Source organism: Mustela erminea, chromosome 9 (assembly GCF_009829155.1).
Source record: "Mustela erminea isolate mMusErm1 chromosome 9, mMusErm1.Pri, whole genome shotgun sequence".
NCBI lineage: Eukaryota > Metazoa > Chordata > Mammalia > Carnivora > Mustelidae > Mustela > Mustela erminea.
In genome coordinates, this window is record NC_045622.1 from 37151085 (window position 1) to 37174651 (window position 23567).

General features: G+C 47.7%; 1 protein-coding gene across 6 annotated transcripts in view; it reads right to left on the reverse strand.

Annotated features, from left to right (window-relative positions):
• AMOTL1 (angiomotin like 1) overlaps positions 1–23567 on the reverse strand; it is a 148206-nt gene that overhangs the window by 99490 nt on the left and 25149 nt on the right. For 4 of the 6 annotated variants that reach the window (XM_032356419.1, XM_032356422.1, XM_032356420.1 and 1 more), the window contains 2 exons: positions 21249–21384; positions 9526–9576 (listed from right to left, as the gene is read on the reverse strand). In XM_032356419.1, coding sequence (XP_032212310.1) covers positions 9526–9576; positions 21249–21384 — 187 coding nt within the window. Of the gene's footprint in view, positions 1–9525; positions 9577–21169; positions 21385–23567 lie in introns of those variants that run through there. The other 2 variants (XM_032356427.1, XM_032356424.1) reach the window with 1 other exon arrangement.

Genomic DNA, 23567 nt, shown 5'->3' on the forward strand with positions numbered 1-23567 from the left:
AATGGGATGGAATTCAGGGAAGGAAGACATATGTGAAAATGATGAGGAAAGTGGGGGGCAGGGAGGAGGCAGCAAAAATGGATAACATTTACTAAATGCTGGCTATTTGTCAGGCATTGTCCTAAGTGCTTTAGATGCGCTAACTGGTTTGATCCTATACGACAAGGAGAGCCATTGGAGGTGAAGGCAGTGAGGGTCACATAAGCTTAACCCACATGAAGGTCACACAGGACAGAAAACCGCCTGCCATACCCTAGTCCATAGCAAATGTTCAGAATCTGGAATCCCTTTTTTAAGTTTGTAGGGGAGGCAGCAAATGTCCTTTCAAACCAAAAGGAAATATTTTTGTGTTAAGGACACAGCCTTAAGTTCTCTGGCTGGACAACCACGAAAGCTACAGTGATGGACTTTTGTTTTTGGTCAACAGTCAGTGAGGGGCAAACCTGTGGAAGACAGAGACCCCAATGTCCTGGCAGGCTACACATCCCAGCACTAGATCTCCATCATTCAGCTCCCCTTCAGCCCCAAACTTTCTGCAGGGTTCATTACAGACCAGATTCTGCACCCACAGCTCCCTTCTCTATTCTCTTAAAAACCTGAAGTTTCCATAAAGCATTTACTGTTCAACAGCGGCCTGAAAGCAGCTATGGTGCCCACTATTCTTGGTAGTGTTATTTAAAAAAAAAAAAAAAAAACAAAACCCAAAAACAAAAACCTCTGAGTTTGAAAATAAATCTTGCTACCAGGTGGTCAGTAATCTTGCCAACTCTGGATTTGGGGGTATAAAGGTCATGGGGAGAGGCGAATTCGGCAGAGATAAATATATATACATATTTGACATTAAAATAACCATACATGTGTGCCATGATGATGAACGTCCGTGACTAGCGAGCCTAAGGAGAGCGTTTCAGCAGCCAGCACACAGCTAGAGGCAGCAAAACCACCCCTGAACATCTGTTTTCCCCATTTTGCCAAAGAGCAGTCTTTTTTTATCCTTTTTTATAATTTGACCTGTTCCGTTTTCTGGCAAAGGGCCCTAGGAAGGCAAGCACTGCTTTTTCTGTCCGTATTCCAACTTAAGATGAAAAAAGGGAGGAGGGAACAAGAGCAGGAAGCGGGAGGAGACAGACAAAGAGAAACAGAGGCACAGATGAGGCCTGAAGCAGGGGAGGGAGACCAAGAGCAAAAGGCGGGGAAGAGAGGGAGAGGAGGCACAAAGACACAGAGCGAGAGAGCACACGAGAGATACCAAATCATTGCAAGTGCCCACCCTGAGCAAAACTGACTGAAGAAAAATACAAAGAACCAGGGCAGATTCGAGAATGATCATCCAGTAGGAAGGTCACCCAGAAATCATAACCACAGTACTCCCGAACAGATCCAGCGGTTAATAACACTCTCTAAATTCCAGCAGGGCTCAAAATCGATGAAACATTGTTGTTTATAGGTAGTCACATTGTGTTTAATAGTCATGTGTAACTGGACACAGACCTATATATTTCTAGTAAAAACATCTCTCTGGCAAGGAACATGCCCTTCCCATTTTCCTGTGTATGTGTGTGTGTTTTATCCCATTATTCCTTATCTGCTTCCTTGCTCTTTCTTCTCTTTAGCCAAGGTAAATAACCATTTATCCCCCAGAATTTATTGTCATTTCCCTTTCCTGCTCCCTTCTCTCTCCCAGCCAGAACACCCTAGAAGAAAGCTTCATCTCCTGGGCAATGCACAGCATCATTTTGCAAACAAACATCATATTTGTTTGGCGATGAATTTTACACCTGAGCCTGAGCCCACCTGTCCTTAGATATGTTTTCAGATTCCTCTCTGAGCTCCTACTGCCGTGCCCCAAATTACGCGGCTGCCAAAGCTTAGTTTCCTTTAGAAATAGCATGAGCACCATCACCACCGGGAAACCATCAGAGGTTTCCTGTCGCAGGGACTCGGCTGCAATACAGAGCAGGGAGAGCAGGAAGTGAGTGAAGGAAGAAGCCAGAAGGAGTTTTTCTGGATGTTGCTTCAGATCCCATTATGGGAAATTCCTTTGGAGCATACTGATCGCATTTGTTGGTCTAAAAACAAATAAATATACACACACATAACTCTGAGCACTCACCGTTCATGTATTTATTCAGCAAATATATACAGAAGCACCCTACACTAACTGCAAGGCCCTGCAATGGTTCCTTCTATGTAGTTTATCACATTCAACCCACAACCAAATCCCCCTGGGAGGAGGGCAACTTGCACAGTCTCCTCCCCAGGAAACCGAGATTGGCTCTGGAGCCAGAGATTATTAATTAATTTATTAATTAATTACTTTACTTGAGAGACAGCACAGAGGGAGAGGGAGAAGCAAGCTCCCCGCTGAGCAGGGAGCTCAATGTGGGACTCAATCCTAGGCCTCTGGGATCATGACCGCAGCTGAAGGCAGACACTGAACTGACTGAGGCACCCAGGCGCCCCAGAGATTACACTTTTAATCTAAGGTTGGCCTCTAACTAGATGTGTGATTTGAGGAAGATAATTTAACCAGTGTGAGACTGTGTTTCCTCCTCCATGATGCGAAAATAATTCCTTCAGCTCCCTGGAGTTGTTCTGAGGATGAAATGAGCTGATATCCCCAACCAGATCCATCACAGAAGAGACTGAGTTGCCCAGATTTAGGCAATAACCAATGGTGAACTCTTCTGTGGCTGTTCTGTGGGAGCCAGGAGGCGGGCCCGCACCCTGCAGCAGGGTGAGGTTTCCTGCGAAGGGAACTGAATTTCCCGCTGTCAGTCACCCTGAGAGAAAGCTGAAGGGGGGTGAACACTCTGTGAGAATAGGCTGTGTTTGGGCTTGGGGTAGGAGGAAGGCAGGACAGACAGGCTTCCAAGGGTGGAGAGATCTGGGGCAGATCCCAGGCTGGGGTGACTGGCCCTAGCTGTCTGGACAGCCAGCGCAGGGCAGGGAGCCAACCCCATCCCAGACTCTCGGTGGCTCTGGGCTTGCGCAGTAATGAGAAGGCCCCGGCCCACTCTGAGGCTGGAAGAGCCCAGAGAAGAGTGGTATCTTCATCCCTGCGGCCCGCAGAGGGTAGGACACTGGGAAACCAGCCAGGTCGCAAGTGAAGGCCAAGCCTCCAGGTTCTGGAATGAGCAGGGGTGGCAGCAGCCTGGCCAGTGTCGTGTGGCCACCAGTTTCTGAAGAACAGAGGTCACGAAGCAGTTAACACATGTCCATGGGCCTCAGTGAGGTGTGTGGTGGATTTGCACTCCCCCAGCAAAAGCCTAGAGCAGCCAGAACTGACAGGACAGAAATAAGCGCTCCTGAGAATTACGGGAAATAACACTGGAGGGTGGCCTTAGAGAAAAACTTGATCTATTCATATGGGCAGCCAGTCCTCAGAAGTCAATATATTTGAGGGCATCCGTGTGGGTGATATGATTCAAACTCCAAGCTGGGAAGCTATGTAGACAGTTTATACATGTAAAGCGCCAGCACAGAGTAAGCGAATGATAAGCCCAGCATCTTCCTCCTCATTCATCCCCATATAACGAGAAGGAAGAAACTTTGGATGCAGGATACAGCTGGCTTGGAACAAGATTTGTTCATATTTCTTGAGCCTTGCTGCAGCCCCCAACGTAGGGTGGGGGAGGGCAGGTGGGAGACAATATTATTTCACTTAAATGCCCAATTAAACCTTTCAGAAGGTTTCGACCGTACTTGAAAGTATCAGAGCGCTCGCCTAGGGATATGAAAACAGTAAACGATTAATGACGGCCGCTGCATTCAAGCACTAATCCTACAATGCATTCATTCACTCTCACCCCAGGGTCTGCGGCCAATACCGTTACTATCCCCATCGTCAGCCGGGGCCCTGGCAGGAAAAGGACAGTGTGCCCAGGCTGAGCCCAAAGACGGTCTAATGAAGGCCAGGCGGACAACAGTGGGCCAAGCAGGGTTAAGGGGAAAGAAGCCCCCTAGGGACATCCATAGTGGGAAGCCATTGCCAGCCTAGGTCAGGAGAGGAGATTCCAGAATCCAGCAAGATCTAACGCCATGAAGGTGACTCTGGAGGAGCCGCGGCCGAGGAGGACACAGCCTCTCAGGAAGGGAATTAGTCTCTTGACATCTCTTTCTTTCCACCAACCACACCCCTCCCCGCCACGCCCTCATATCCTTCCAGGGCCTCTCACTGGCCCAATCCAACTAGGAGCCAGATGGTACTTTCCAAAAGGTATGTTTTCCAGGGCATAGAGCAGAATGGCAAAGGATGGCGGGTAGGTCTGGCAGAACATCAGAGAGTAGCTGACGTATAGTCTTAGAGATAGGAAATGGAGATCCAGATTAAGTCATTTGCTCAAGGTCATGAAGCAAGTAAAAGGTAGAGCAAAATTTAAGCCCACACAGTATGACTCCAGGTCCATGTTCTTAACCACTAAGACTGGCTTTCTTTAAAAGCTTACTAATTATCCAGCATCTCTTTTCCGCCTGCACCCTACCCAATCATTCTTCTGTTAACAGATTCCACCTTACTCCCACCCCATTTTCCCAGTCCTCTTGGAGCTAGGTGTGGCCACCTGATTCAAGTTCAGGCCAAAGGAACGTTAAGTGAAATCATGTGTCCAGCTTTCAGGTTGTGCCTCTGTTTTCCTTTTGTCTTTCCTATGGACTGGAATGCAGACGTGATGGTAGGAGCTGAAGCAGCCACCCTAAACTGTGTGGAAGCCACATTTCAGGACTTCAGAGCACAACAAAGCCACCATAGCAGCCCTGGACTGCTTAGCTTAGGCTCTAAGTGAAAGAAACTAACTTGCTTTATGTTTAAGTCACTGTCATTTTAGCCTTTGTTATAGCAGCGAAGCCAGTATTCTATATCATACAGAGACCAAGCACCTGCATGGCCGGGATGTGACTCCGTCATTGCTTTGAGCAACATGACTAGTAGAGACAGCTGGTGATCACCAATGTAAGCGTTCTTCCTGGCAGACTGCTAGGCTACATTTCCCATCCTCCCCCGTCTAGGTGAGGCAATGGGACTAGTGAGACTCACTAGAAGTGAGTCTGTTACCTCCAGGTTGAGACAACTCAACACAAGACTATAATGCAAGTGAGAAAACCGCCTTGATCATGGCGAGCTGCAAACTCATCTCGTATCTAAGGACGGCAAGGGGGTAGGCTGGTAAACATTTAAGTTATTATTTTAAAGAAGTTACACTCACATTATCATTTATTCTAATAAAGCCCATAGATTCTGCTTGAATGAGGAAAGTTAAGAGTTGCATAGGGAAACTCCTTCTCACGGTATACCTGCCCTCAGCGGAGTTAGCCCTGTGGCTCCCAAGAATGCTGTGGTCAAGAGCACTCCCTCAGGACTCTCGGGGAAGCTCACAGGGTCCTGAGCACTGACAGCTGCAACTGAGCTTAGTGGGATGAGCCAGAGGGTCAGGCCCAGAGGGCAACTGATTAGGAGAAGTGAAGGGAACATGGGGGCTGTCTGCTTTTCGATGGTGAGAAGGGACCTGCCCCCCATTTTTGCTAATGTCCAAATTTTCTAAAATAAGCACACGTTACTTTTATACTGAAAAACAGTTTTAAAACTTTGACTTTTAAGAAAGGTAAAAAATAAACGGGATAAGATTAAAGAAGGAACAAAGGAGAGAACTCCAGGGCACAGGTCGAAGGATTCTGTCCCTGAGTGTATGGCTATAACAAGCAGAGGGGCCAACCTTAGAGATAGGTACCCGATAAGGCAAAGCATCCCAGCGATGACCCTCTTTCATTCATTCAACAAGCATTCTCTGAAGCCAGGCTCTATGTGGCCGCTAGATTTACGAAGAATGTGGTGGCCACCGTCTAGTGCAGTAGCTCACAACCTTGGCTATGCATAGGAATCACTCGAAATTTAATTTAATTTTTAAGTAAGTTCCATGCTCATTTATTTATAAAGTAGGTTTAAGATTTGGACATTTAACTACCTAAGCTACCCACGCACACCAGAAATGTGATTTTGAAAAAGCACACTGCTAAAACACTGATACTTGGGGCCACACTGTGGAAATCCGGATGAAGACTTGGTCTCAGGACTTTTAACGTGGAGGGTGGACAACCACCAGGAGGATGTGACACATGGGCTTAGTGTTGAAAGAGGGGTAGGAGAAAAGGAGAAGAGAGAAGAGAAACATGCAGGTGCAGGGAACAGAGCTGAATTTTGAGGACTGCCCCTGGCTCAAAAGTGATTAGAAAGTTAGAGAAGGTGGAGGATGATGCAGATCATAGAGGTCCTCCCATGCCTAACCAAGTACGTATCCTCTAGGTAGGGGAGTTGATAAAAGTTACTAGATAAGGGCAGACATGGGCACATCTGGATTCACCTCAAATCTCCAGGAGTTCCTTCTTACCCACGCAGATGGCCAGTACTTCTGCCCATGGGTAGGACTATAGAAAGGAAACAAAGAGGTGTGGACTTTGTCTCCTTGAAAAATGGCACCATCACAGAGAGAGGGCTTATTTCCAGATTGTCCATCACAGGCAGCCTTCAATACAGCACTCATCTAGAGATAGACTCTTGTCTCCACTGCCTTTCCAAAATCCCCTTTTTCTGTAAGTCAATTTCATTACAAGATCTTGCTGAACACTGAGAATAAACCTGCTAAGAGGCCATGTAGTTTATTTGGAGACAGATGAAAATCTGGAGGTGAAACCAACCACCAATCACCACAAGAAAGTAGCGGGGTTGCCACCAAAGGTTTCAGATAGAAAATCATTCCACGTGCTGCTTCAGGGGCAAATCACTAAATAATTCAATTGACCTGATCAGATCCCTGAGCATCTGTTTCTGTAAACCAGGTAGTTGCAGAGAAATTTCTAGAAATAAAAATGGTGTTAATAGGTGGTTAATAGGTGGGACAAGTGGTAAGAGCCATTCCATCCTTCCTGCACGTAAGTACCTTTCAAATGAAAATAATAATAATAATAATATAACAGCACCAAGTACTTGCTGAAGATCTGTGCATACAACACATGGTGCTAGGGCTTTACAGACACCATCTACAATATCCAGGCGAGGCCCCATTCGGGTGAGATAACTGAGGCTCAGAGCAGTTTAATTGCCTACCCAAGGTCACAAGTAAGTGCAATGATAGAATTCAAACTAAGTTTTTGTTTTTCTGTTTTTTGGGGGGGGGCAGGCAGAGGGAGGGAGAGAATCCCAAGCAAGTTCCACACCCAGTGGGGAGCCCAACTCAGGACTCGATCTCACTACCCTAAGATCATGATCTGAACCAAAATCAAGAGCTGGATGCTTTAACCTACTGAGCCATGCAGGCGCCCCTCAAACTAAGTTTTTATCACTTCCCTCTACTTCTTCAGGTCCCTAATATTATGTCCAGGCGTTGATTCTGTACCCCCCTGTGTTCCAGAAAGAATGACAAGCTCATCAACTCTGTAAGAGACATTTTTCTCACTGTGCTTCTAAGAAAAGCACCAAAAACCATAATGACTCTTTCCAAGGGAGAGATGCCAGCTTCCTCTTTGATCTGAGCAGCATGGAAACAATGCAGTCCCATCCAGTGAGCAACTCTGTCTGGAGGAGAATACCCCTTTGGAGACACCATGCACGCGAACAATATGGCGCGTGAACATAAATAATAAATACCCAGAGGAGGCTATGGGCGTCCTTCGGCTCGGGGCTCCTCACAGCATCTGGATGACCCCTTAGAGGTCACCTGGCAAAACACCAGCTTCTCAAAGATGAGAAAACAGGCTGGTGACCATATCTATTAAGGACAACGAAGCAGTGAGAATGCTGGTGTCAGGCTCTCAGCCGTGTGTTTTCTATTCTCAGGCATCCCACAATCTCAGGGCCCAAGAGGGAACCCCACGGTTCCGGTAACACTCTCATCTTCTCATGAGAAACTGGGCATTTCCCATATGCGAATGGAGGAGAAAGAAGGTTGCTTTCTTATTCTCTACCACGAATTTGAAGGGCTGTCCCTATTTGTCAGGGCCTTAGCACTGAGCACAGCCCAATCTCTTGCTCCGGGAAGTAGCTATGGAAATGGAAGAAGGTCAAACACCTGGGCCTTTCTGGCACATAAATCATCCTGTGAATGCAAACTCAATTTAGGAATTATACAGGCAATCTCTCAGAGCAAGGAATGCTCAGCCTGCCTTTGCTTATGCTTATCTATGATTTAAGGGAGCCAAATAGCTTCTGTCACAGTGTGGGGTGCTGACGGTGGTGTCATTAATACACAATTATACATGAGTGGAGCAGATCACCAAGAATCTGTCCTCTTAATAAATCACTTCACGCAAAGCTATTGTTCAGATGGCATTTTCATTTCTTAAAAGGATTCGCTATAGTGAGCCTTTGAAAGCTAGTTTTGTTTATGCATTTAATCTATGATTCCATTTACAGAGACAAGGATTGCCAACTTGTCAGAAACACATCTCCTGAACCAAACAAGGTACCGTGTCCTGCCTCAGAATGCCAGCCTTGATCCAGACCTATTTTGGGTGCCTGGCTCAGGGAAATGAAGGGAAGCATCCAGGAGGTAGAATTTTATTTAGGAGGAGAGGCTGACCAGAAACAAGGCTGTGACTGTTACTGTGGATAAACATTTTTAAACAGCTGTCATTCCAGCAAGGAAGGCAAGATTTTCAAGCTGGTGATAAGAAAACAGCAAGGACAGATTTGACAGCCCAGATTGTGAGCAGCTAAACTAAACTGGAAAGTCGCAGGGAAGGGGGTGGGGGGGGGGGGGAGGACCAACCACTGAGCCACCAAAGTGAGACTGGATGGCAGGAATATTTAGAGAGATCCCGACAATGCAGATTTCCTTCCCTCTGCACAAGGAAGGTATGACAGTCTGTCTGTGACTGGAGTGTCGCAGTTCACCAATCACAAATCTACACTTATAGGGACAGGCACCAACCATAGAGGAAGAAATGCCCTATGCCCAGATACCTACAGGCTGAATGAGGAACAGAAAACAGGGAGGAACGCAGTTCCCAGGTCGTGACTACACCGCCACCCTTTGGGGTCCCCGACTTGATTAAATTCAGGTTATGGACCACCTTCACCATGCCCTTCTCAGCAAGGTACTTGGCAAGACAGAGCCAGCCACCACCGGTGAGTCTTTCCAGGCAAGATGAGTCCGGCTGCTTCCAGAGGCCCCAGGCCAGGAAGTTTGCTGTGCCTTGCTCCTCGGAGCAGCACCATCGACCTGGACACACAGGGACATAGGGACACAGGGACACACACACACACACACACACACACACACACACACACACGGGTGCGCGCGCGCGCGGGCGCGAGTGCCACATCTGGCACTTTCCCCGTCACCCCAAAGCACACGCACCGAAAAAAGACCGGTCCCTGCTGTGAAAGGATTGTGACCGCCCCACGCAAATGTCCCCTGCCCCCTTCCCTCCTCCCCTGCGGCGGATAGTGTCTCGGCGCCCCCAAACTCGCGGTTTCTCGGTTTTTTCAGAGGGCAGAATTCCGAGAAGAAAAGGCAAAAGGGCTAGACTTACCTAACTCCTCCGGGCTGTAGGGCGCGGAAGAGGCTTCCACAAACTCACTGTCTGGAGGAAGAAAGAAAGCAGAAAACAAAAACAGAATCGCAGTCATTCAGGGCAAACGGATTAAGCATGTTACCAAGCAGGTCCCCTAGAAAAGCGCGGGTTTCTCTCTCCCACGGATGGGAGTCCGTGGACCCTGCGGCCAGGCGGGATTCGGGACACCCGATCCAAGGCGGGTAAGAAATTGCCCAAGCAACTTGCGGGGACAATTCGGGTCGGGGACCGAGCGTCTCCCAGGCGCGGGCAGGTGCGCGCCAACTTTCCGCGGGTGTGACCCCGCGGGTCCCCGGGCCGGGCGCGCCGGACCCCGGCGTCTTCATCCTGAGCCCTCAGCAGGAAAGGAGCATGGCTGCGTCCGCCAGGCCTCGCGTTGACGCCCCGGCGCCGAGAAGCCCCAAAGTTTCGCGGCGGGTCCGGGAGGCCCGCGGGCGCGCGGCAGTGGCGGCGGCGAGCTCCCCGCGCCCACCAGGCAGGGCGCCCCGCGCGCATCCCCGCCGCCGGTTGCTAGGCGACCGCGGCCGTCACGCTCGACAGCGGCGCGCGCGCTGCCTCCCCACTCCCTGTTGGAGGGCGTCCTCCCCCGCCCCCGCCCCCTCTGACCATTTATTAAAAACTGGAGCATAACCAGTTCTAAAACGATTCCTGCCTTCTTGTATGACGTCCGCTCTACTCCGCTGCTTGGAAGACCGTTTGTTCTGGGCGGGATTTTCTAAGCTCGAGTCCGTTTTGCCCCAGGGGAGAAAGAGCTTCGAGTGCTCCCAACCCCCTTCTTATTTTTGAACCTGAATTCTAACTGCAGTCCAAGCAATACTTCCTCCCCTTAAGAGACCACCCGGTTCAAACAGCGAAGGTAGTATGTCTCCATTTCAAAGGCAGGAAGACTGAGCCTCCGAAGTTAAATAACTTAGGGATAGGACTGCACAGCACTGTGAGTGTGTGTGTGTGTGTGTGTGTGAGAGAGAGAGAGTGTGTGTGTGTGTGTGTGTGTGTATGTGAGAGAGAGAGAGAGAGAGACACTGAAGAGAGCAGAGCTCTTCTACTACATAGAGGGTTGAGTGGTTTCAAAGCAGGACGTACAGACAGAAGTTATGATCTGAGAGTCCAAGATGCAGGTCCTGAAGTCATTCATATTTGATTGTGGGAACTTCCCTCTCTGGAGCGGTGACCTGAATAACTTGGGCAGATGCATTTTGCATTTTCCCCCAGGACTGACTCACTGCTCTGCCTGGGACAGCTCTGGGCTTTAGGGATGTGCTCCACAGAGCAAGACCTCCCTGATGTCGGGAGGAGTTAAGAGGAAGGAAGGAGGAAACTTGGGAAATGGCTGTCCCTTCTCTGTCCTTGTCCTTGGAGACTAACAGTGGGAGTCAACAGTCTGGGCAACCTCTGGGGAGACGTCTAGTCTAGTCTCAGAGAGACCAGATCACCAGCTGCAGCAGCCTGAGGGCCCCTGGATCTGTGCCAGTGTGTTCCAATTCTGTAAACACTCAGCCCTCTTCGGGTTTTCCACTGTCAGCTTTTGGTTTACAAATTACCTGGGAGGGTGGAAAGAAGCCACTGTGGCTAGCCATTGCTCAAGGAAGAATGCTGGCGAAGCAGGGGCTTCATCCCTGAGCCGCCTAGCCTCTCTCTCTGTCCTCTTCTTTTTTCTCACTCCTGACAGTTGGAGCTCCCAAATCCAAGAGGTGAATGTGCTGGGTGAAAGTTTGCAGGCATCACACCATCCTCCCTCACCTCCAAGGATCCTCCCATTCGCCCTTAGGAATTCATGGTTCATCAGAAGCACAATTCCCCGTATCCTCAGCCTCTTCACGGTTCCATTCAGTTTCTTACTCTGATCCAAACCTGACTCTCCCTGAATATAACAGACCATGTTAGCTACCACCTCTATTTATTGTAGCCATCTTCAGACCCTTGGATTATTACACCTCATTCCTTGAAGGGACGGGCGCTTAGATCACTGTCACTTTCCCCAATTCTATTCCTGTGGATTTCTTATTTTGCATATACATAGTGGATTCTTCTCATACTCTGGTCTCTCACCTCTTCAACATTATCTCCTTTCCTTGCCATCCTCCAACTGTCTCAGCTCCCTGATCTCACAGTGACACCATCCTTCATCTTAATGTCAAGCATTCTACTCTCCACCCACCACCTCCTACCTTTCCAGTCTACTCTGTTATCTTAATCCAGTGTCTCACCATGATTTCCTTATCCCATGACCTTTTCTCTGTCCCTTACTCTTCTCATGACCTCTCTTCCTCCCTTATCTACTTTAGTATCTGGGTTCATTATTGCCTTTTCTCTATTATGTACACCTTCAGAGTCATCTCCCCCCCACCCCATCTCTCCATACTATTTACCTGGAAAAACCGCAACCCCGATAAAATCTGATTCTCCACTTTTTATCTGTCAGCACCCAGCTAAACATGATTGGAGAAACACAGCATCATGCCTTATTTCCAGTTCATGATCGCTGACCTCAAGTAGACCTGTGTACAGCCCAGCCATCCTTCTCCATTTGCTTATACTACTTCTCCTCCTCTCCTGCAACTATGGGTGAACTATCTCTACTCCATCTAAGGCCACACCCCCCATTGTGGATCAGATCCTGTCCCCTCTTATGTGGCTTTTCCCCCTTCCTACCTAAATTACTGTTCTCCTCTGTCCTAGAGCATTCCCATCAGTATACAGACATTCCACTATGTTCACTCTTTCTTGACACCACCTCTCTCCCCAGCTGAGGCTTCCAATTCTCAGCTGCCCGCTACAACAAAATTCATCAAAAGAATTGTCAAGGCTCATTGTGTCTACTTCTTTCTTTTGCTCTTAAAGGCAAACACGTTTCTAGTTCACCAGTCTTCCAAAATAGCTCTTGCCATGGTCAAGACTGCCTTTGCCACTTCCAATGGCCAGTTCTTGGTCCCAATAGTAGCATTCAATTCACTGATCGCACGTGTGGATGGGCTTGAGTGACTTGAAGTTTAGTGTCCTCTGTGTCCCCATCTTATTGAGAAGCCATTACTCTTTGTGTGCTAAGAGAGATGATCTATAGAGGACCTTGGTTCTGATGTCAGCTCCGCTACTAGTTAGTAATTTAATTTCTACAAGCTGTAGTTCCTCTGATAATGGAAATCATATCACGCCCGACTCATAAGGTTGTGTGATTAGAGTGCATAATAAGCTGATGCACTTGGAGCCCCCAGAAGAGATACTGTCATGTTTTGAAAATCAGGTAATATATTAGTTATCATTGGATGGCAAGCTCCTTTACAGCTGAGAAAAGTGGGCTCCTTACTTTCTTTCAACAACTTTGAGTTGTCAGAGGATGCTTCAAATTAAGGGCAAGGTCACATTGCCCTGACTTCAGCTGTATTCTCAGAGTAGGCTTGTAGGTTGGTTAGATGGCAGTGGGAGAAGGTTTTCCCCAGGGGAAGAGCAAAATAAATGTGCTACTTCGCAGAAAGGTTCTAAAGCCTGTCAAACTCTTCTACCTCACAATGGCATGTCCTTCAATTTGCTCCTACAGATCGATGCCTAATAAACCAAGAGATTTCCTTACAATACTTCAGTTATTTGAAATTCCTAATCACTCAAAGGTTAATGAGAAAATATGTTTCTTGTTTTGATCTTCACCTTTGAAAAATATCAAATATATGATTTCAATTTCCTATCTTAGAAATCAAGCAGAGCAGGCAATGCTATTCCCTGTTATTCAGACATTTATGGGGGATTGACCATGCTTCCAGGACGGTGCTAAGTACTGCGGAGGCAAAGGGGATGGGAACAGGCTCCTGCCCTCCCTTTGCTTCCCATCTAATACAGGATTCACAGGATCTTATAGAACCTCAGGCCGTGTCCAAAGTGCTTACGTATGCTTGACTTCTACAGGCCCCTTATAAAGAAATGGTTATGCTGGACGGTCTCTTATCTATAAAGGACAGTGCACAAGCTTATAGGTTGGAAGCTCAGCTCTGTCGATTTCAGAAGGCACTCTCAGGGATGTTACTAAATCTCTGAGAACCTTGGTGTCCTGACTTATTTCACTGGACAGTCAGAAGCAAACCTGTAAAGTCTGAGGCAGAGCCCGCACTCTGTGTGCTTGCTAAATGTGCCTTCCTGTCCAACATAGAGGGCCTGACCATGCCGAGTCCTCTCTTCAGACTGTTCTAGAAGGAGAGCGATCCTCATACACCATGGTACCTGCAGACAGGATCCACAAGTTCCTCCTCCTGTTTCTAGGGCAGCACTTATTAGAGAGAGGGACATGTGGGGAGAAAGTGGCAAGAAGGAAATATTTCTGGGGCTCAGGTTTTCCATAGAAACAGATTACAGAAGGGGTTAAGATCTAATGTCCGCTTTTATTATTGTTTGCTACATCGTGAGTTGAATAGGTTTTGGAAGCTAGCCTGGGAACCCAACCCCTAGCTTTAATATTCATATGAAAATAGATACATATATATGTCAATTAATTGTTATTATTTAGACAAATAATATATGTTCTAGGTAAAGGAAAAATTACTTAATACAGATAAGTATAAACTAAAAATGAATTCCACTTTCCCATCCTATTCTGGTCTCCATTCCCAGACTGACACACCATCCACAACCTCTTGTGTGTCCTGGGAGAGAATTTTTTAGGCATATCCAAATGTATAAATCAATTGTTTAACCAAGTCACATATCATACTACAGATTCCAAATTCAAGGCAATAAATTTCTAAGTGAAGTTTTGGTCCACCTCCAATCATAAGCTGGGGTGTGACTATTTTCTGTTTAGGAGGGCAAGAGAGTGCACAAAAAAAAGAACAGAAAAAAAAAAGGTCCTATCCATCAGCAGAAAACAGTAAAGTTGTGAACAAAATGTAGACATTGGAAGGATGATGGTTCAGTTATCTGGAAAGCTCCATCTGAGCCTTCATTCCTTGGTGAATGAAGTATGATCATATAGCAACATTGGCTCTAACTCTAGAATCTAAGGAATTCTTAGGTCCATCTCTCAAGCCAAGACACCCTGCAGATGCTTTTGGGGTGGCTAGAATAGGGCTGTGAGTACAGTGCCCATCACTAACACCCTGCTGAGTTGGCAGGGATTGCACCTGGCCAGGCTATGGCCACTGCAGTCTGAGAGTGCCATCATCCTCTAGCCAACTCTGCCCACATGTTGCAGGGCCTGCCTTGACCATAGGCCCTGCTTGGAGGAAAGGACACTGACTGGGCCTGTTGTTGTCTCCAGCCAGTCTTCTCTGACTCTTGGGTCCCCAGGAGCTACACCACTGCTGGGTCACTGAAGAAGAGGAATAGATAAGAGTCTCATACAGGTACAGCTTCTTCCTCCAAGAAATGGGCAAGGGGCTAAATGCCACGTGGGGAGACTTTTTTGCAGCTAAAGTCTGTTATCCATTCCCTTTGCAAGAAAGAGCTGCGCAAATTCCATAATAACAAGTCTGAATGACAGCTAGAGGCTGCTGGGATCCGTCCACAGCCTTCCCAACCCCAGCCCCTGGAAGGACACCAATTTCAAGCATGAAAGACAGAAAGAAGTGGGCTGAGCCCTCCTTCTGCTTTCCTCTCCTCCCTGACATCGCCCTTTGCTCACCTTCTCAGCAGGTAGCCTTCTGTCTCCTGGAGGCCCTCTGCTAGTTAAGGGCAGAGCAGCGAAGCCGTGTCCACCGCACCCCCTCCTTCTCCCTGGGGAGCAGGAGCAGGACTGATTTAGGAGGGAAGAATGGGCCTTAGCTGCCTGAGCACAGCACAACTCCCCTCTGTTATCCAGTCTCTTATCTGTGTCCTCTTAGCACAGGCCAACCAAGGACAAATGTATCCCCATCCATAAGGTTTCCTCAGAAAGAAGTTTGCACTAAAATGGTCATGGTATTAGCTCCAGGGCTGAATCCACCCGCAGGACAATCTCCCCTCCTCCTAGGGTTTAATATGTGTGTGTGTGTGTGTGTGTGTGTGTGTATATATATACACACACACACATATATATATTTTTTTATGTGTGTATATATATGTATATAAATATATATGTATTTTAAGCACAACCCAACTTCTTTATAATTCCTAATGAGATGGAGAATGAAAACATAGTTGCTTTATTTCCCTTAAATGAAAAACAAAACCTCAGGTAACTGTGTTAAGTGTTTTATAGCTTCCAGAAGAAAGAAACGGGTTCCATGGGAAGAGCAGTTAAACTATCTTGCCCCTGAGAAAGAGTCCTTATCCTTAGCAGAAACAATACAAGCCAAGAGATGATAGGATTCTATGTCTGCCAGGATGTCAAGGACTCGTTTGGGTAAAGACGTCATATAATTTCTCCGAACAATCCGGAGGCCAATGCAGTAGGCGCCACGAATAAGGGCAAGGGGCTTCATGAGATCCATGAACAAACTGTCCATCCAGCCCTCCTGGATTCCTATTACTAAGTATGAAACAAAGATGAAGATTTAAAAGACTCCTCACTCAACATCGTATCAAAGGAAATAAACTCTGGCTGAGCCAAGAAACTACTGGAAGGTATATATGGACATGAATCAGAATAAAGAACCATTCCAAAAATACACACAGAAAAAGGTCCCTGCAGAGGAAAATCATACACTTCCAACTCTCACTCAGTCGGATCTATTGAATGAAATCAGACAAAATACCCTGTGTTAAGATTAAGGGGTGGGGGGACATTTGCTGCAATTGAAGTCTGTGAACAAACCATTAAAAAAGAAATCCATTGCATGCATGTGAGTCCCTGCTGAGACGCAGAGACCTTCTCCTTCTCGAGTTTTCCACCTGAGTTTCCTGGACCGGGGCCTGAGATGAACTCTCCTTTCACAGACTGCAAATAATCCACCTGGCCTGTGCGGGGCCTCTCTTCCTCCACCTTGAGATGGTTTTTCCAAAAAGCTATGGCCCCACTAGTGAACATAGCCTAGGTGCTGGAAGGAGCCGCAGAAGCCAGGGCCCTGACATTGCCACTAGTCTTTGGTGCGTCTCCCTGGTGAGTCTCCAAATCTGCCAGACCGTGAGCGCCTCGGGGCCATGTAAACTGAAATGATGTTTATGGAATTTGTTCAAACAAATGCCAACAGAGAGGACGGTGGGTAACAGATTCCATTGTGTTAGTCTTTTTACCACACCATATGCAAGAGGAATAGGAGAAAAAGAATCAAGCCTCATGGAAAGTTGGAGATGCCAGATGGTGTTGTCTGTCCTTTGAAACCAACATACAGGGTGGCTCCGTCGGTTAGTCAACCGACTCCTGGTTTCTGCTCAGGTCATGATCTCAGGGTTATGAGATCTAGCCCCACATCGAGCTCCACTGGGTGTCTGCTCACAGATTCTTTCCCTCTGGCTCACCCCCCAACTGTCTTTCTCTCTCTCTCTCTCAAAAATCATTAAAGAAAGAAAAGAAACCAACAATCAAGGAAGTAAAATGGACACAGCATAGCCTGGCAACAGGAAGACCTGAGTTCAAAAGTGAGCTGGGCCGGCGTTTGCTGTATGAGCTTGCCTCCCCAAGGCTCAGTTTCCTCATCTGCAAAATAGGGATAGGCAATAACACCTTGATGAGATTTTAGTGAGAATTTAATGTGAAATCGAATAACGTTGGCAACAGTGCTGGGCACGCCTGCCACCCCCGAAAGAGTTTCTCCTTTCCTTCCTGACTGATGTTAACACTCTCCCTGACCTTGAGGGAGACCAGAAGGGAATATGCTTCTTCCTGTTTCTGCACCCATGCTGGGGCAGGGTCATGGCCTTTCCACCAGGTGTGGGGGCCTGAACTTCCTGCCTCTCTCCGAGTGAGGAGCGTAAGCAGGTTGGGTCCCCTGGGAAGAGGGGAGGACAGTAGGATTCCAGAGAGCTGAGTGAGCACATCTGTAACAGGGAGAAAAGTGTTTTAGGGAACCACTAAGAAAGGATGTGGGGGGCTCCTCTCCTGCGCCAAATCCCCACACAGATGACGTGGCAGCTGGCAAATCGAAGGATCAGCTGGTGATGTCCCAGCCAGACATAGAGCTCTGGCCAAACCCTGGCCAAGCCCTTCTATTGGACGTGTCCAGGACTGCAGACACAGTGTGGAAATGTGTTCCAGACCTTTACAAGGAATTTGAAAAACCACACACCCAGACCCTGGAGGGTGTTTTCAGGAGTGTAGGAAGCAAGAGTGGCAGAGGGACTTTCCTCCAGAAACTCCATTTCACCCCCAGGCATCCTGAGCTCTCCTTGCCAGCTTCCCGGGGGCTGTCCCTCTCTAATGGCAGCCCGAGATGCTCCAAGGATAACACAGAGACAGATGTCGTGTGGATCTGGCCCCGCCTCCAGGCCTATGACTCACCGGGATGACGGAGCTTCCCTGGCAGATAGCACAGTTCTCAGAGGACTCCATGAAGCCAAGAACAAAACCCCAAGGCTTAGACCCCTCCAGGACTTTCTCTGGGACTACACTAGAAACGGAAAGTCTCCTAGCCCACACTGGTCTCAGAAGTGGAGCGGCCAGTAGCAGCCAGTGGTGGGAGAGCTGGTGCAGGGCTTAGGGCATGAAGAAGAGATGCTCAGAAGCAGGTGGGCCAAGGCCTTGGCAGTGGATTAGCTGGAGTGGCGTAGGAGGGTCTTGGATGATAATGCACACACTGCAACAGCACTGTTGATTTTCTGGCCCTGCTCCGAGCCAGTGCTCTTTTCTACTATGACAAAGAAATAACCAGCAATAAAAATCTATAACTGGTCCACCGGAGCCTTAAACCGAGAAGGCAGAGTAAGGAGTCTTGGAGGGTAAAGGGAGGAGCAATGGCTTATCAGGACTCGGGGTCAGGAAGATCCAAGTTCAAATTCCCACTCTGCCATTCAGCAGGAAAAGGACCTTGTGCAAGCCTAGTGTCAGCCTCTTTGTGCTGTTTCATTTATAAAACAAGACTAAGGCTGTGCGAATGAATTGAGATCATCTCTTTCTATATGAAAAAGGCTCAGCATAATGTCTGGTGCAATATATATACCTTGACTTTTCCTTTTTTTTTTTTTTTGACTTTTCCTTTCTCTCTCTCTCTCTCTCTCTCTCTCTCTCTCTCTCTTTTTTTTTTTTTTTTTTTTTTTTTGGTGATTACTCCAATTCTGAATTAGCTTTGGCCCAGAGGGCTTACACTTCCTTTATTTCTGAGGGCAAGTTCCCATTTTGGTCCCCTCTCTAGACCTCTCGGGTCCTTTCCCTGAATCCCAGCCCAGGCTTCGGAGAACCACCCCACTACCAGCTGCCCAGAAGGATGTCCAAGTTCAGCTCATTGATCTTCTGTCACGATGCTCCACCCACATACCACCGTGATACCATACTGTGTCTCAGATGCCTCCCTCATTGCGTACTGATTGTCTGGATGGGGACAGATGCCTATCAGGGTACCTGTCACCCAATAGAGCTAAGTTCCTCCAGTAGCCCCAGAAGCTTATCCCTTACTTGAGAATAGAGACTCCCCATTTGGCGGCTCTGTCCCCATCCTACTAGTCAGCCATGCGCCGAAAACGGTAGATACATGACAGGGTGAACTCACGGAGGGACGCAGTGGTTTGCAGAGTTGGCCACAATAAGCAGCTTTTAGCCCCCACTTTGTCCCAGCGATCCCGACCATGAAAGCCTCTGAAATTCTATGCTGGGGGCTTCTGTCGCCTAGGTTACAAAAGCACGGGCAGACAAAGCAAACCTCCTTCCCTTCTCTCCTCTGCCTGCAGACTTTTGTGAACCAGCCTGGAGCAGGGAAGGAAATGCTAGGGGTGCACTGAACATCCCGGTAAGTGATGCGCTGGGACCAAGGGACAGTTGTTCAAGGTCCAGCTGGGTTAGCGCCATCAAAGATGGCTCTCGGGGAGGGCAGAGATACCCATGCGACATGGTCCTGCTCCCAGTTCACCCGCGGAGCCCCACAGCCACCCGCCAGTAGATATACACACATCAACAGTTTGCCGGGCTGCTTGCAAAAGGGATGCAGAGGTGAATAAAGCGAGACTCGGCCTCAAGAAGCCCACATACTGTCCGGGATAGTGACTATCACAGCCCAGTGGGGTAGGCGCTGTGACCCAGAATCTGTTAGTTCTGTGGGAGTGCCGAGGCTGCGACTCGTGTTCACACCTGGGTGGGGAGGGGTAGGAAGAGACCCCAGAATAGATGACATCAACTGAAGCTTTGGGAATTGGGGGGAAGACGCCAAGCAGAAGGCAAGCGTTAGGAACCACCCCTGCAGAGGCTCCCAGTGTATGAGTGCGGGATGTATCCAAGGTGGTAGCGGCGGTCTGTTCAGCGATGGAGGGTTTGTGTTCAGTAGCGAACAGCAGGAGACGGGTCTAGAGAGGCAGGCAGAGGTCTGATCAGGAAGGGCTGTGTGTTGAGCCAAGGAGGTTCCACTATATTCCGTGGGTGGTGAGGAAATACTGGTGTAAGAACCTCTAAAAAGTGGCAAGGGGGACAGGGGGACAGGGCACAGGAGAGGACAACTGTTGGCTCTTTGCTCCAAGTTTTCTCCAAGTGCTGACCTTCCCCGCGGGCAATCCCCTCTCCCCTGCTGTGAGCCATAACCTTGGCTGGGGATATACCTAGATGCAGTGCTGTGTGGGTGACCCCACTCTAGAGACAAGCATGGCAGAGTGTGTCCTAGTGATCCCCATGCCTACCTCGCTCTCAGGTGTCCCCACTGCTTGGCACATAGTAGATGCTCAGTATTGGTTGAATGAATGAACAACAATGGGAGGCATAACCTTACTAAATCCTTCATGTGAATGCCTTAAGCTCAGTGGTCTTTGTCTCCCTAGCCACAGAATGGCTCCTATCACCAAAGCAGATCTCCCTTAGATTTGGGGAATGGGGAGGGGGTGGACCCTTAGACCTGAAAGAGGCCCACAGCTCTGTAGGGGACGATGGTTCTTACATGTGCGTGAACTAGGAAACTGACATCCCTATCACTTCATGCTGAACTGTTCTTCAGATGCTACGCAAGGAAAAGGAAGGGACAGGAGCTGACCGACTCTGTTTATCCTGGTTGTATTATCCTCAGTGCCAGTCTCTGCAGAGCTGTTGAGAGGAGAGGAGACAAGATAAGCAGGAATACAGGGGCAACCGGGGGGCTCCATTGGGAGCGTCCCACTCGTGATTTCGGCTCAGGTCATCATCTCAGGGTCCTGACTTCATGCCTGGCGTTGGGCTCCACGCTCAGCCGGGAGTCCACTTGGGATTCTCTCTTTCCCTCTGTTCCTCCTCCCACTCTCACATGCTCTTGCTCTCCCTAAATAAATAAATAAATCTTAAAAAAAAATAAATAAATAACCAGGAATACAGTGCCTGACACGTGTTAGGTGCTCAGAGGTGTATGAATAGCCTCCTACCTGGCTAGGGTAAGGGCTCTGTAAATGACAGCTTGCATAACTCACGGTCCTTATCAGAGCCTTATGAAGTAGGCATTCTTACTCTCATGTTAGAGCTGAGAAAATGATAAGCTCTCTGGCCACAAAACTGGTAAGGAAGAAATGTAGGATCTGAACGCAAACCTGCCTGACTCCCAAGTCCACTCCTCTCCCGTCCACCTGGCTGCTTTTGAAAAGACAAACAGCACGGGGCACGTACTGAGCACAGCTGGGTTGACACAGTGTGTGTAGGAGTTGAGGAGTACCACGTGTATCAGGGACATCAAAAGCAGCCATACCCCCTCTGGTGTTGGCAAAGTGATGAATTCCAGCATGAGACAACCAGGTTCCTTCCTCCAGGGGCCATGTTTCACCGAGGTCCATGCTTCCAGGGGACCCTCCTGTCCGTGGAGCTCTCGGATCGAATGGAATCTCCTGAAGGAGATAATAAGCACAAAAACGGGAGATGAATTACCACTGATGCTCTCCTAGGAAGAAGAAGCTTTCTGGGAGGAAAGTCGTCATGTCCGGTTCCTTATGTTTCTTTAGCATGCAGAGATTGTTGTCAAGATTCGTGCATGGTCCGAGTGGAAGATGTTCCAAGGAGGCTGGTTGACTCCACGAATCATGGTTTCCCTCCCCCTTCAGTTAACAGATATTTGTTGATCAAACACCACATGCCAGGCTTTGAGCAAAGAACTTAGTGTGTTGAGCTCTGCACAATTTACGGACTTCTAGAATTTTAGGATAGGATATAGTAGAATCTCAAGTTCATAAAAATTAACGGGTATATACTTCCATATATGTCTAAAGCACAGATTGGAAAATTTTGGACTAGAAACCTAGAAGGAACTCCTAAGGCATTGGAATTATGAGTGCTTTTTATTTTCTTTGGAATTTTCTGCATTTTCCACAATAAACATGCATTACTCTTACCGTCTGAAAAAGGTATACAATAAATATTATTCAAAAGAACAATACCAGGACCAAGAAGGACCACGGAGGCTGATTTTCTATCTCCCCCTAGAACACCATGATGCGGAGGGCGCTTGGCTTTCCTAAGAAGATCTCTTCACCGGCTGCCTCAGAGAAGTCCAGCCTGGGGAATCTCAACCTATCTCTGGGAAGATGACAGCTCATGGCCGAGCTCTGACTTACATTTCAAAGAGATTTTCATAAAGCTCTAAATGCAGCAGGTTCTCAGCTGCATAACTGAAAATGATGGATTGACTTAATCTAGGAACACAGCAAGTGGGATCTTTACCACATCAGAAGTCCTGTCACCCTAATTAGGATAGGCACCAATGATCATTTGTTGTAATCAGACCAGCTGGCTTGATCTGGTCGCTAGAACACTGTGGGAAGTTGCCTGCAGGTTCCCACACTGCCTGACTGACTGCGGACATTGCCTTGTATGCCTTTTGGTTGTCTATCTAGAGAAATATGGTACTCTTAGAAATTGCAACGAAGACCCAAAAATCGCTCAGAAAACACCAGGAGGTACCTAAATTGGGTACTGGTTCTAGTAGGGATTTGATTTCCATCCAAGCACCCAAAAGTTTTAAAAGGGAATCCTAGACCAGAGGAGATATAGCACAATGCCAGAGTAAAAACCTTGGATTTATCAATAAATCCGGATTTCAGGCCCCTGGCTTGGGAACTACTGGGGGACTGGGCAAACCACTTACTCTCTCTGGCTTCATTTCCTCAATGTAAATGAAGGAATTAGAACCAGATGTTGTCAAAGGCTTGCTCAGCCTTCCAAGACTTGCAGCCTATAATAATATGCTTTACATACAAAGGCAACCCATCCACCCACATCCATGGGTGGAGAAAGCTGTGATATTTATCCATTAGCAAACTGAGACATCAGCTTGAACACGTGAGAGGTGGCTGATCAAGGCTAGAGATAATCTGCGATCGGGACAAAACATGCTCTCTGTGCAAGACTGAAAACATGTCTGGAATGGAAATCCAGTCCTGAGCCATGATCATGCTGACATCACCATTTAATCAAACGACCTAAGTATTCAACATCTTGTATCTTAGCATTATTGACAATAATACTACATCCTTAAAAAGCAACATTGATTTCCAGTAGACTGGTCATTCAGAACCATTTCATTACTCCTTGCAGTATCTTTGAGAAGTGAGTTGGAGATTCTAATAGCTTTCTGTGACAAAAAATAGAGCTGTACTGATGAATTAAATTGTGGTTTTCCCCATCCTGGAGGATGAATTTCCCTGGGGGCATTCCCTGGCCCCCAAGAGCCAGATTTGTAAAATGATCCCTTCTGGATGTGTGAGGCTAGATTCTGAATAAATCTGAACTATGTAGGTTCCCATTGTTTCATTAACTTCAACCTAAAAACCCTGCTGGTTTCTCTGATGCTTGAATTTCACACCACAGCTTGGGAAAACCACACACAAAATGTGAAATGAAATTACATCAAACACAAGCATTTCGAGGAAGACTTTGATCAACTACATTTGTTACTGGCATTCTAACATCACTGCTTCCGTCACAGGGAGCCCCAGAGTTGTTCGTGAATGTATGGAGCCTGGAAAACATTTTCCAGGCCTTCTAGAAAGTGTTGAACCTCTATCTAAGACTAAAC